A 13,385-nucleotide genomic window follows, 5' to 3' on the forward strand; every position below is an offset into this window, starting at 1 on the left:
TTCACCACACTGCCCCAGGAGCAAGCCAGCCCATTCCTGGGTGGCCCCAGGCAGCAGAAAGGTGGCAGGGACAATGCACGTGGCACCAGAAGCCCCGGCGGGTGCAGAGAAGAGTGGGATCCAGAGCGTGGTGGATGAAGTGTGCCTGGAAGGGGCCTGCAGGGCAACAGTCCAGTCTTTCCCCCTGCCGCCCTGTAGGAGCCGTTTGTTGGTGATGGGCTGTTGTTCTCCCCAAAACCTGTGAGTGTGTATCCTGAATCCTGTTTCCCAGTAAAGATGAAGCTGTTTATCATCCCACCGGTCTCTGCTGAATGCTGACCCAAGGGCTCCCGGGGCATGGAGGTCTGTGAGTACCCCATCCCTGGGACCCAGCGGCACAGAGTAAACATTATATGGTGTCAGAAGTGACCTATCTCTCAGTGGAGTCACCAGCAGCCTGATTAAGAGGGTTACAGATTTCACCTGCAACTGAACTGAACTGAAATGAAATGAAATAATGGAGCATTTCAAACCTCTACCAGCATTGTCCTTCACTGGAAATCTTGGGGAGAATTGGAGGAGATGGGAACAGAAGCTGTGATTATACCTTGCAGTTACAAAGGCTGAGGCAGAGGATTATAAAATTGCAGTTATGCTTCACTGCACTGGGGATAAAGCCCTAGAAATTTACAACATGCAAGGGGGGTTTGCAGACCCTAATAACAAAACCCTCACAGAGGTGCTTGCAGCATTCAAGAGCTACTGTGAACCCAGAAAAAAAACCTAATTTTGAAAGGTATCAGTTCTGGCAACTTAGATACAATGAGGCTGCTGGCATAGATGATTGTTACAGAGCTCAGAAGCAGAGCACAGCATTGTGAATTTGGATCTGCTGAGGACATTATGTTCAGGGAAAATTGTCTTCAGCGTAACTGACCGCAGACTCAAAGAAAGGCTTCTGGAAGATCCCTCCCTCACATTTGCTCCACAGGAGGGCCGTCAAGCTGCAAAGGGCAAATTTTGCAAACAGTGTAGAAGTACACACAAGCCTAGATCTTGCCCAGCTTTAGGAGAAACTTTTTATAAATGCTCCAGAGTGAACCCACTTTGCAAAAATGTGCAAATCAAAGGGAGAGGCTCCAAAGTCTGCAAAAAGAGTCAGTACCCTACATATGGGTGCAATGTCTGCAAAGCAGCACTCACAGACCTTTGATAACCAAAATGCCTGGTATAGCAAAGTGATGATTGCTGGCTTGCCAGTTTATTTTAAGTTAGATACTGGAGAGGAAGCAAATACTATTCCAGTAGATGTAGCAAAGGCTTTGCAAGGACAAGTAGGCAAAACTCAAACCCATGTTACATTAGTTGCATTTGGCAAATCAGGTGCTAATGAATCTAATTTAACTGTTTACGTAACCGACAATAGTGACCCACCAATACTTGGTAGGGTGGCATGAACCACCTTACACCTCATCAGTAGAGTCCATGAAATGGCCCTGACAATACTTGCAACCAAGGCAGAACTTCTCAAACTATACCGGGCCATTTTCAACAAGTTGGGCCAATTTCCCAGTACCCACCACATCTATGTTGACCCGGTGATACCACCAGCGATGGTGCATGGATGTAGAAAAATTCCTTATGCAACCTTAGGCAAATTGAATACCTTCCTTGAAATCCTGGAGTCTCTATGAGAGTCGTTACAAAGGTGACTGAGCCCACACCCTGGGTCAATAGCCTTGTGATCTCACAAAAGTAGGATGGTTCACTATGGCTTTGCTTAGACCCACGAGACCTCAACAAGGCAGTGCTGAGGCAGCCCTTTTCTATTCCCACTGTCAGGGATGTGCAAAAGAGCTTGTCAGGTAAAAAGCTGTTCACCATTCTTGATGAAAAGGATGGCTACTGGCAAGTCAAATTGGACAAGGAATAGGCAGAGCTGTGTACCTTTAACACCCCATGAGGATGGTTCCACTTCAGTCTCCTTCCCTTTGGTCTTAAGTCGACTAGTGAAGTATTCCAGCAGAAGAATCATGAGTGCCTTGGTGACATTCTGGGAATCCACATAATCTGGGATGACATGCTCATCGTGGCGGCTACCAAAGAGGAGCGTGATACTCCTGAAACAAGTCCTGGAGAGAGTACGTCTGAAAGGAGTAAAGTTTAATACGGACAAAATACAGTTTTTAGTTGATAGCGTTAGGTATATGGGCCATAACTTCTCAAGAGATGGTGTCAAACCAGACGATGACAAAGTGGAAGCCATCAACAGGATGCCCCCTCCCACAAACAAAAAAGGCCTTCAGAGACTCCTTGGAGCCATTCAGTACTTGACGCAATACATCCCATATGTGTTCAGCCCGACAGCCCTACTGAGAGCACTTCTGAGGAACGACATTATCTGGCAATGGGGACTCAAGCATCAGGAAGCCCTGGATAAGCTCACGCAAACCATCACAATGGCACCTGTGCTCAGGTACTTTTTAACCCAGCAGAGCAGCTGGAAATCAAAGCCAACACATCCAAAAATGGCCTAGAAGTATGTCTGTTTCGGCAGAAGCAGCCAATTGCATATGCTTCAAGGACTCTAACACAATCCAACAGGAAAAAAGAAGGGATTGGGCCCCTCACCGCTTCTGCCTTCAGCCTGCCTCTCCCATGGCTGGAGAGCAGACTGTCAGATTAAATGCTGGAAAGTTACAAGTAGCAACGTATCTGCAGACTAAACTACATGGGGCTGTGATTTAGTTTCCAATGTAACAAACTAATTTAAATTACAAAAAAAACCCTGTATATATAAAGTGTGACACAAACTGCAAAAATGGGCAATTTTCATCACACGTACAAGTGCCCCAAATTTTAAGCTGACTGTGGGCCTGACTGCACCATTTTTAAGCACACATTGCACTTCAGGCATCTGAGTATTCTCACGACTCACTTATCAATTCTGTTTAAAGTTATGCTAAGTTTGGGCCTTAATGCTTCAGTTCCCCACCTATAGTACAGAGATGACAGTAATTTACCCGTTGCTCCCAGAAGATTGTGAACATTAATTTATTAGCATTCATGATACACCCAAATACTAAAAATACCCTCGTAGATCCCACTTGCATCTAAGTCTCTAAGCCAGCCTCTGGGTGCCTTTATAGTAACCTAGCCAGTTAAACATTACTGACTGGCTTCACCCTGTTGACCAGGTGGTAGGATTACATGTGGGGACTGGGAGTAGTGATAGGAAGTGCATTCTTTCCCTAACTGTATGTTGCCCATTTAACAGGACCTTATTGAAAGCTTAAAGTCTGAGCTGACTGGCAAGTTCGAGAGACTCATCATAGCTCTTATGTACCCCCCATCCAAATATGATGCCAAGGAACTGCATGATGCTGTGAAGGTAAATGTATTGCAGACTCTTTGTGAAGCAGCAAAATAAATCAGTTGCTGATTTTCTGTTATGGTTGCATTAATAAAAAATGTTTTGTAATGTAATTAGATGACCTCATTGCGTAGGATCACTTCTCAGCGGTCCTAGACACATATTACTGGTAGTTACATCTCCTCTTAAAAACTTCCCGTTACCAAGATTCTGTGACTCCTATTCCAAGCTAAACCACTCTTGTAGGTGGTTGTAAACAGGTGGTCAAAGCCCTGTAAAATCAACCTAAGGCCAAAATTGTTCACTACTATGCATATATATCTACATTGGACCAAGCTAGTTTTGAGTGGCTCTTGGTTTCATAATGGTCCTTTCTCTCAGTTCAGCACATGATCCGATCTTACTATGATTCTAAAATGAAACTATTTTTTAAAGCTAGATGTAACTTCATGGCTAAATACTGTCTCGTGCTTCTTCCCCTCCTTATCTGTTTAAAGGGTATAGGAACAAGTGAAGGGGTCATCATAGAGATATTGGCATCTCGGACAAAAGAGCAAATCAAAAATATAGTCAAAGCCTACAAAGAAGGTAAGTCAGCTTAGACTAAAGTATTGCCAGACTGTCAAAGTGCTCAGCAGAGTGGGAATTAGCTTCTAGTGCTGGGAGCAGGATTTTCAGCAGGACTCAGCATTTGTCTACCTGTGTGCTCATTGGAAGACTGACAGGTGCTGGACCCATTTGAAAATCTTGCTCTAAATCAGTGATGATGCATACGGGGTACAGGGGTGTATGTGCACCCCCTGAGCATGCTGGTGCACCCCCTGATGGGCCACGCTCCCTGCTTAGGTAATGGGTGGGGGGGCAGGCGGGAGCACCAGTGCCCCCTCTGCAAGCACTGGCTAGGGAGTGGGAGCTCTGGATGTAGCGCCACAGCCACTTTCAGGAGCACCACGGCTGCTTCCCTGTTGGTGAGTTTTGCTGTGCCCGTGGAGGGACTCCCCCCGGTCCGTGTGACTGGCTGGTTGTTGACTAAGGTGGCACCAGTTGCCCATGCTCTAAATGTTTCCTTCATAATAGGTAAACCTGAAAGACATACATGTTTGGGTTCAGGTGGGTAGCAAGTCATCTGAATAAATCTTTATTCTTGCTGGTAGAGTTTGATTTGTTTTTACTCAAATGTGCCCCAGATGGGAACCTCTCCAACATATGTCCATTCATGTCCTTTGATTCCTTCATAGACTCAGGATAACAGCTGACCCTGAGAGAGGAGTTAAGAAACTAAGAGCGCATATACACATGATGCTACATCACCATAGCAATGCGCTACAGTGAGTTAGTGTCCATGGGCGTCTACCCATGACCAGCAGCTACTTCAATGTAGCAGCGCACTCCCCTGTTATAGCACTCAGCTACAGTGAAGTAGCTGCTAAAAATAACTGTGCACTGCATGTACAGCACAGTATGGGCAGTTACTGTGCTGTGCTTTAGTACTTCTAAAAGGAACTACTAAAGCACAGCACAGTAACAACATCACCACAGGGCAATATGTAGATGTGCCCCATGCTCCCAGTTCAACTAGGCACATGTCTGACTTTAAGTAACTGACTGGCCCTTGAATTAGTGGAGCTAGTCACATGTTCAGTCCAGGTACCAAATGAAGTAACTTAGGTCCTTCCTGACCTGTACAGAGCTGTGTGATGCCCACATGTCCCAAGCTACCTTCTTCCTATCTGCTGTATATACATTTGTTTATAGATGACATCCCAATAATTTCTTGCGTCTGTCAGCTAACACTTCCAACTTTCCTTGCCACTGTCTTGTAGAATACGACTCTGACCTGGAAGAGGACATCAAATCAGATACAAGTGGCTACTTTGAGCAGATATTAGTGTGCCTTCTTCAGGTAATGTTAGGACCAAAAAATGAGAACCAGAGATTTTAATGCCTCTTTTTCTGACAGGGTTCAGCAGTGAACTAGATTCAAAAAAGGGATTAGAGCAGTGATTCTCAACCAGGGTGCCATATGCTCCTAAGATGCTGTGAAGTTCCTGGAAGGGTGCTACATAATAATAGCACTGTTAGGTGTAAAAACACGCACACATGATTCACAAGATAGACTCAGAGGGCACCTACACATGTACATCGAGGATGCGTTGATGCACTGTAATTACAGCACGTCAGAGCAGACTTGATTAATTGAGTATGTTGGAGCATGGTAATTACTGTGCTCCAGCAGACTGCAGCATCATGTGCATCAGAGTCCCTGCACTGAAAAATGGCAGTGGGGGTGCTTTAACTAAAGCTTATTTGACGAACTTTAGTTAAGGTGTCCCCACTGCCATTTTTCAGTGTGGGGACGCTGATACACATGATGCTCCGGGTGCTTTAATTAGAGCAGCTCTCAGAGCCACTCTGAAGTGCCCCTCCCTCTCCGCCCTCCCAGACCATGTGTATACCTTCCCAGAGATTTCAAATAGAAATCCATGGAGTCAAAAACATTATGACTTGTTGTGGTCTTTCTAAGTTCTTTGCAACCAAAGAATTGTTCTATTATTGTGAAAACTAAGAGCTAGCATTTTCAGAAGGATGCCTTGGGTCCAACAAGGTATCTCAAACAAGTCTCAAAACAGTTGAGAAAGTTGAGAACTGGACTAGATGAATTTATGGAGGGTAGGTTCATCAGAGACTATTAAATACAACTCTTTCAGTGACAGATTCTACTCCTAGTGACTGGGAGAGTAAGAAAGGAGACAAATTATTCTACACATAACCTGTTTCATACACTTTTCCTCTAAGGCATCGACTGCTTGGCACTGTTAGAGCCAGGATGTTGAGCTAGATGGAGCTTTTGTATGATCCAGTATGGCAGTTCTTATGCTCTTATATAATATGTGCCCCTTGTCACAAGCTGATGTGCTAGGGATAAAAATTATGATGTTAAGCACACGTGAGTGCACGTATACACCATGCACACGCACACATGCACACACATGCATACATCATGGATTTTGAATTAGTTCTCTGCATCTTCAACTTCAAAAGCACAGGAGACCTCTTTTAGCAGGCACAAGTAGTAGAATTGTAATTGCTCTGTGACTACATCTGATTGAGTAGTGGCTTTCAAACTGTGTGGTCCATGCCACCCTGGGGTTTCACAACAGGTCATCAGGGGTTCTGCAAAGAGACTGGGGGCAATAGGGGAGTGGGCTGGGAGGCAGTGTACCAGCATTGTGAGGCTGGGTTACCTGGCTCTGCATCAGTCTTTAGGATAGGGGTAGGGGTTCCTTGGCAGAAGTGATACAGAAGAGTTCTGTGACTTTAAGAAGTCTGAAAACTACTATAGTATAGGGCTAAATGACTCAATCACATACATACCTCAAAACACTCCAAACGGATTTTTAAAATTATGTTTACCATTTGTGATTTAATCCCTTGCCATACCATGCATCCCATCCTGACAGAGCCCTGTGAAATGGTTACCGCTGCTGTTGCTACTACTCCATACTACAGAATAAGTGACATCTGAGTTAAGTGATAGCAATGTATTGGTTCTGCATTACAAACAAGGATTTTCTCTTACATTATATGGAACAATGCTGGTTATCTAACTTGCCAGGGCTACAAGATTAATTCTTTTGTTTTTGGAAAATGGTGCAAAATACTGATACAGAAGATGCTATCATGAGAATATATGAGTATGTTTTCTTTTTATTCTCCTAGGGTGAGAGGGATGATCCAAGATTTTATGTGGATTCAGAACTGGCGCTTCAGGATGCACAGGTACTTTCATGTAATCAGAGGTGGCCCTGAGTTTAAACATTTCTGAGGGTAAGGGACACATGAGCCTGTACAGTTTTGAGCCAAGATGGAATTTGGATGAAGATTCAAATCTGGAGATGAACCCAGACTTGTATCTGAATAGAATCCAGTTCTGACACTCAGTCCAATTTCCTGTTGCCTGGATCTACCTGCCACTCAGTTTGAAATTACCTACTAAATTAAATCCCCATTTAAAAAAAACAAAACCTTAATAATGATTCTTATGGTATTGCCTTAAAGCCCTCAAGAGCTATAAATCTGAATTTTATTTATAACCCTGTTTTACCAGCTACTTCTTACACAAAGTGCCCTATGTGGACTGAAGCACAAAGGGACTATGGATAAAACAGGAATGTCTAGCTCACATGACACTAAGAGGCTTTGTGACATCCTTAAATACTGGTATCCAAGTTGCATTACCAAAGCCCCCAGCACATTGCACCTGCTTCGTCCAAGCATGTTTCCTCCTAGGTGGGGTCCACTTTTCAAGTCCTGATTCTCAGGTCCTCTTTTATACACATAAGCCACATCATTTGGAGTCTTTCTGTCTTTCCTCTGCTCCCAGCTCTCATGGCCTGAACTTTTACCCCTTACACATGTTCACAGAAAGGAAGGTTTCTTCTCAGCAAAGCTGCAGAGATCACTCCCCGCAAAGTTACTATTCTGAACATTATTATATGAACTGTAAATTATGTTTTTTTAAATCACAGACTCTTTATGCTGCTGGTGAGAAGATACGGGGCACTGATGAGATTCAGTTTATCACCATCCTGTGTAAAAGGAGCGCCATTCACTTGCTGAAAGGTAATGGACAGGGGTGATACATTTCCAGGCAGGTGAGAAGCTTCCAAAAGGAAAAATCCTGCCATTCAGAGGGGTAGGGCAAGGCCAATGCTGGCACACCTGAATGCCTGGAGTTAGGCACCTAGATCAACATTTAAGCACCTAAATTCATGGCCTGATTCTTAGAGGTGCTGACAATTGAATGGCTTCCACTGGTGTGAGTTATGAACACTCAGTACCTCTGAAAAGTAGGCCATTTAATTAAGGGTCCAAATATCTGGGTGATGGCTTAATTGATCAATCCAACCTAGCAAATTTATCTATCCAAAACATGGAGAGAAAAGTGGAAAGATGGACATTTCCTAAAAGAATTAAAACATGCTGGGTGCCCCTGTCTGCAATGACAGCCTCCTTGTCTTCTTCCATCTGGATAAGTTGCTAAAAGTTAGTCCTCATTCTGTCCTGAAGAGCTGCAGCTTTCCCCATTGGAATCCCTGCACCATGCTCATCTGAGCAGGACAGGACCAAGGACAGGAACAGCTCTGGCAGATCTGGCACGCTGACAACAATTTTTTCAGCCAGTCAGTGAAGAGTCGAACAGACATTGTTACATAGGCTGAACATGCACACACCGGACAATGGGAATACACCATGGGTTTCAAAGATACAGCCTGCAGAGCTGTATCATCTGGCCCCAGTGCTGTTCGCTGCATGCAGCGAGATCAAGAACCAGTAGCATGCAGAGCCCATCTGGTGTGGGCTGCACATGGCATAAGGCCAGTCGAGGGGCCCAGACTAATCCTGCACACTAGATATGGGACTAGTCTGGTTCAGGGCCAGTGGTGCTGGATCCAGCGTACAGAGCTGGTATGGCACAGATACCACATGCAGCTTGCATCCCTTACAAGCCCTGTGCACCCCAGACTGGCACCCTAGGCCAGCATTGAGCTCTGTGTATAGTCCATTTCCTGGACCAGCTTCATAAGTGCGTAGCCAGAGTAAGCATGTGCTATATGCAGTGTGTGGGGCTGGAGCTGGTGCACACATGGCTGGTCCAGGGCACATGGTGCATGCAACACCTGCACCAGACCAGCTGGGTGGGCTGGATCCAGTGTGTGGGACTGGTCTGTGGGCCTTATCCAGCCTGAAGACTAGCCCCATGTCACTCACCCAGCCCACAGGGCAAATGAGCTTGACACCCTTGGAATACACCAATTTCCTAGTGCCAAGTTACACCGTATGTGGCCCTGAACATTGTGTAGCTGAAGTCTTTGCCTGAGTCTAACTCCCTCTTTCATTTTCAAATTTAACTTCACAAAATCACATGCATACAAATAGGAAAAAGAAATCATCTACAAAAAATAGCCTCTATAATTTGACTATTTCAGCTTCTGAGAGTTCAGTTTCAAGGGGCCACAAGCAGATTTGGATTGGTAGCAACTACAATTCATGACTATTTTGTAAGCATTCAGTCCTAACACTCTTTATGACCAGAATAAAGAATAAAGAGAATGAATCACTTCATCCTCAATGAGGCAAAAGCTGAGTAACAGTATAATTTGAAAGCTCAGTTTATTTCAGTACCATTCCAGCTGAAGTTATTCTGATAGAGAGAGATCTGAGCTGAATAGGACAATGCCATCTGTCTGTCCAATTCATTCATCTGTCTGTCAATCCAGATTGACAGACAGGCTCAGGGGGACGTGGTGGCTGCCTATAAGTATGTAAGGGGTGTACATCAGGATCTGGGGGAACATCTGTTCACCAGAGCACCCCAAGGGATGACAAGGTCAAACGGTCACAAACTTCTCCAAGACCATTTCAAGTTGGACATAAGAAAGAACTTCTTTACAGTCCAAGCCCCCAAGGCCTGGAACAGACTGCCTCCAGAGGTGGTTCAAACACCTACTCTGGACTCCTTTAAGAGTTAGTTGGACATTTATCCTGCTGGGATCCTGTGACCCCAGCTGACTTCCTGCCCCTGGGGCAGGGGCTGGACTCAGTGATCTTCCAAGGTCTCTTCCAGCCCTAATGTCTATGAAATCTATAAAATCCATTCCTGCATTTCACTGTCATGTTTAAGCATTAAAGTTTGGAAGATTGTTCAGCTTTAAATTTGAAGATCATCGTGCAATGCCATTCTTTTTTTCCTTTGCTACTATTCCATTATTCATGTCTAGAAGTCAAATTGGCACCTATAATTTTGCACCTGGAAGCATTCTGCATAGAGACTAGGGAAAAATGTTCATTGTTGTGGCAGAACACTTGGTTTGTGCAGCAATCTGAGTGAACTTGTATCAATATTCTTGCTTATGCTTGCTTTTATTTGCTAACCTTTTATGTGGATAATAGATTTGAGTTATCCATGACACTTATAAACTTTAAAGTAGCAGCCCTATGAGGAACCCAGACCTTGCTTTAATTCAATTTTATCTTTGCTCCCCAAACCCTTGACAGCAATAAAAAGACCATTTGAGTCTTGTTTACCTGATATGGATCAAGAGAAAAGAAGAGGGCTTTCAGATTTGATTTCCAAAGGACTGTGCAAGATGCACATCCCAGATGTAATCTAGTAATTATGCTCATATCCATGCATATCTGCCTGTTCTTGTCTAGTCTTCACCCATGCAGAAACTTTCCTTTCTGCAAGAATTTGCATTTGTGATGGTTCCAGCATCTTTTTGTCTTATTTTGGGGCTTGACTCACAGACTATTGAAGTGCACAGAAATCTGGCCATTCACATTAGTGGTCTTTGAAGGAACCTAAGATAAACCCAATGTATGGGTTCTGTGAGAACTGGGAACAATTGCTTAGGCATTTCATGAGGCATGAATTTAAAAGTATTTGTGTTTATTATTTCTCACAGTCTTTGATGAGTATGAAAAGCTTGCTGGGAAGAGCATAGAAGACAGTATCAAGAGTGAAACCCATGGCTCACTAGAGGATGCTATGCTGGCTATTGGTAAGGGATGAAAAATTGCATCAATTATTTTCTGTATTTGTTTTCCCTTCTACTGCAGTCACTGGCTATGTATAGTAAAGTACATATATCCTATGGCACCAGTTTATATGAACTAATGTGTAACCCTTAGCTGAAATGAGGCCTAATCACAGGGAAAAGTAGAGAATATTTCTATTATCTTCTGTCCCAGGGCTGGAATTGTCATGGCCACTAACTGAATGTTTTCATGTGCCTAGTGAAATGCACCAGGAACATCCACTGTTACTTTGCAGAGAGGCTGTACCATGCCTTGAAGGTAAGACTGTGTCAGAACATAATCTTTTCACAGGGGCCTGATTCTGGTTCTGGTGTAAACCAAAAGGGTTGTATTTGCAGTAGAGTCAGGGAGTCGATGGTGGTGTAAAACTGGTGAGAACAAATAGGATCAGGGCCAGCACCTTTGGAAGAGTTTAATCTACCTTGTGACTCCTGTCTCCACTGCACATTCTGTCAGTAGTTCTATAGAAGTTTCTCTAATTACTCCAAGATCTTTTTCCTCAGTGGAAATGGCCAGTCTACCACTGTGTATGCATAGTAAGGCTTATTTTTTCTATGTGCATTAGTTATGAATGTTGCATTTTATCTGCCACTTTATGGCCCACTCACTCACTTTTGTGACATCTTCCTGGAGCTCTTCACCATCACCTTTACTACTCTAAGCTCTCTCTATTTCCCCCTCAGTTTGAGCTGATTCTCTTAGGGGATTCATCTAAGGAGAAGGTCTGGCATGCTAATCTTCCCAACATCCTCTGTAGCTAAGACTGATGTAAAGTTGATGGCCATTATCTTCCTTGAGGGCACCTTTTACACCCTGGCCCTTGAATAGCCCCACTGCCCTCCTGGAAGGCTTACACTTCAGCTGTACTTAATACAAAAAATTATGATTGCTTGTATGTCTTTAGCAACATGCTCAAATTGTTTTTTAGTCTGCCTTGTTATGTTTTTACACATAACTTGCCAGAGTTTATTTGGCTTTTTAGTTTTATTGTTTGCCCGTGGACTTCCATTTTTTGAATGATTCTTTTCCCCTTAATGGCCTGGACTGCTTAGTATCAGCTGCTTAGTGTCTTTTTTAATTTATGTTATTTAGTTAGCCACTGTGAACCACTACTCTGGTGTTTTTAAGCAGCCTCCATGCTGTCTGTGGGCTTTTTACCTTATTGAGATGCACCTTTTCATTCTTGGCTTTCTCATTTCTGCATAGTTCCGCTTTTTAAAATTAAATATTGTAGAGATAGATGTTTAGATAGATGTCAAATTTGATTCCAGTATGCTCACTATTACAGAGTGGCACATTCACCATTTCTGTTTGAATCAGATCCCATATTTTGCTCAGGAATAAATCAAGAGTTTCTTCTCTTGTTTGTTCCAAGAACCATGAGAGTATAGTAGTTAAAACAGCACTTATAGGATGCATCTACACATGCAAATGGTGCTGAATTAGTTTACTCCATCTAAATTACTCTGGAGTAAACCCACCCTAGGCAGGTGTCTACACGCGTGCCCACTTGGGAACAGATGTGCTGTTTCTGGCAGCAGTCTGCTCCTACCCCCTCTGGCCCTGCACCAGCCCCCTGCAGCAGCCAGGGGGAACTCTAGGCTCCTCTTGGGTCGTAGCCCAGAGGCTGGCTGGAAGCATGGGGCCAGGAAATATCTGTCTCCTGGCAGGGGCTGGGAAATTGCTCCCTGCCTCCTGGAGCTGCCTGGTGGCCCAGGTGGGAACAGTGTCCCCCATTTCTAGCTCCCCAATAGGGGGAGCTTGAAAAGAGCTGTGGGAGAGGGTCAGGTCCCAGCCCGCTGCCTGGCTCCACCCGTGGGGCAGCTAGCAGTGAGTATCTGGCTGGGTGGAGATTCCCCACCGAGCTGGGGGCTCACTGCTAGCTGCCCCACCAGTGGATCTGGGCAGGGGGCTGGGACCTGACCCTCCCCCACAGCTCTTTCCAGGCCCCATGCCTCAACCATGAACGACTGGGGAGGCACCATGGCAGTGAGCGGGGACCACCTGCAGCTGCCACTGGCGTTGTCGGGGGCAGGCCGGGCCTGGCAGGCAGCGAGTGGGAACCACCTGTAGCTGCCATCTGTGCTGGTGGTGGCGGTGAGTGGGGACTGCCCACAGCCACCAGAGGCCACGTCGGCAGTGGGTGGGGAAAGAGGGGAACAGCAACCACCCTCAGAAGCCGGTGGTGGCCAATCTCGGGGGCGGCACGTGACCCCTGTGCTCCCCCCCATGCATCGCCTATGTCCTTAATAGCCCAGTCAGGGCATGGGGATGGGAAAAAGCTGCAGGGCTGGGACCAGCCCCAGACCAGGACAGTTCCCAGCCACTCCATCTGGGGCAGGTCGTATACTTGGACTTCAGGAAGGCCTTTGATACGGTATCCCACCCCATACTGGTGAACAAGTTAAGGGGCTTTGACTTGGATGACTGC

The 13,385-nt window shown here is 45.0% G+C and overlaps 1 protein-coding gene across 1 annotated transcript in view; it reads left to right on the top strand.

Moving 5' to 3' along the window:
- The window catches only part of ANXA8L1 (annexin A8-like 1), a 23,210-nt gene that overhangs the window by 6,725 nt on the left and 3,100 nt on the right, over positions 1-13,385 (top strand). The window contains exons 5-11 of the mRNA XM_019556244.1: positions 3,257-3,370; positions 3,850-3,940; positions 5,176-5,255; positions 7,073-7,132; positions 7,882-7,975; positions 10,822-10,917; positions 11,154-11,212. Coding sequence (XP_019411789.1) covers positions 3,257-3,370; positions 3,850-3,940; positions 5,176-5,255; positions 7,073-7,132; positions 7,882-7,975; positions 10,822-10,917; positions 11,154-11,212 — 594 coding nt within the window. The remainder of the gene's footprint in view (positions 1-3,256; positions 3,371-3,849; positions 3,941-5,175; positions 5,256-7,072; positions 7,133-7,881; positions 7,976-10,821; positions 10,918-11,153; positions 11,213-13,385) is intronic.

Source organism: Crocodylus porosus, unplaced genomic scaffold, assembly GCF_001723895.1.
Source record: "Crocodylus porosus isolate Cpor-Errol unplaced genomic scaffold, CroPor_comp1, whole genome shotgun sequence".
Lineage (NCBI taxonomy): Eukaryota > Metazoa > Chordata > Crocodylia > Crocodylidae > Crocodylus > Crocodylus porosus.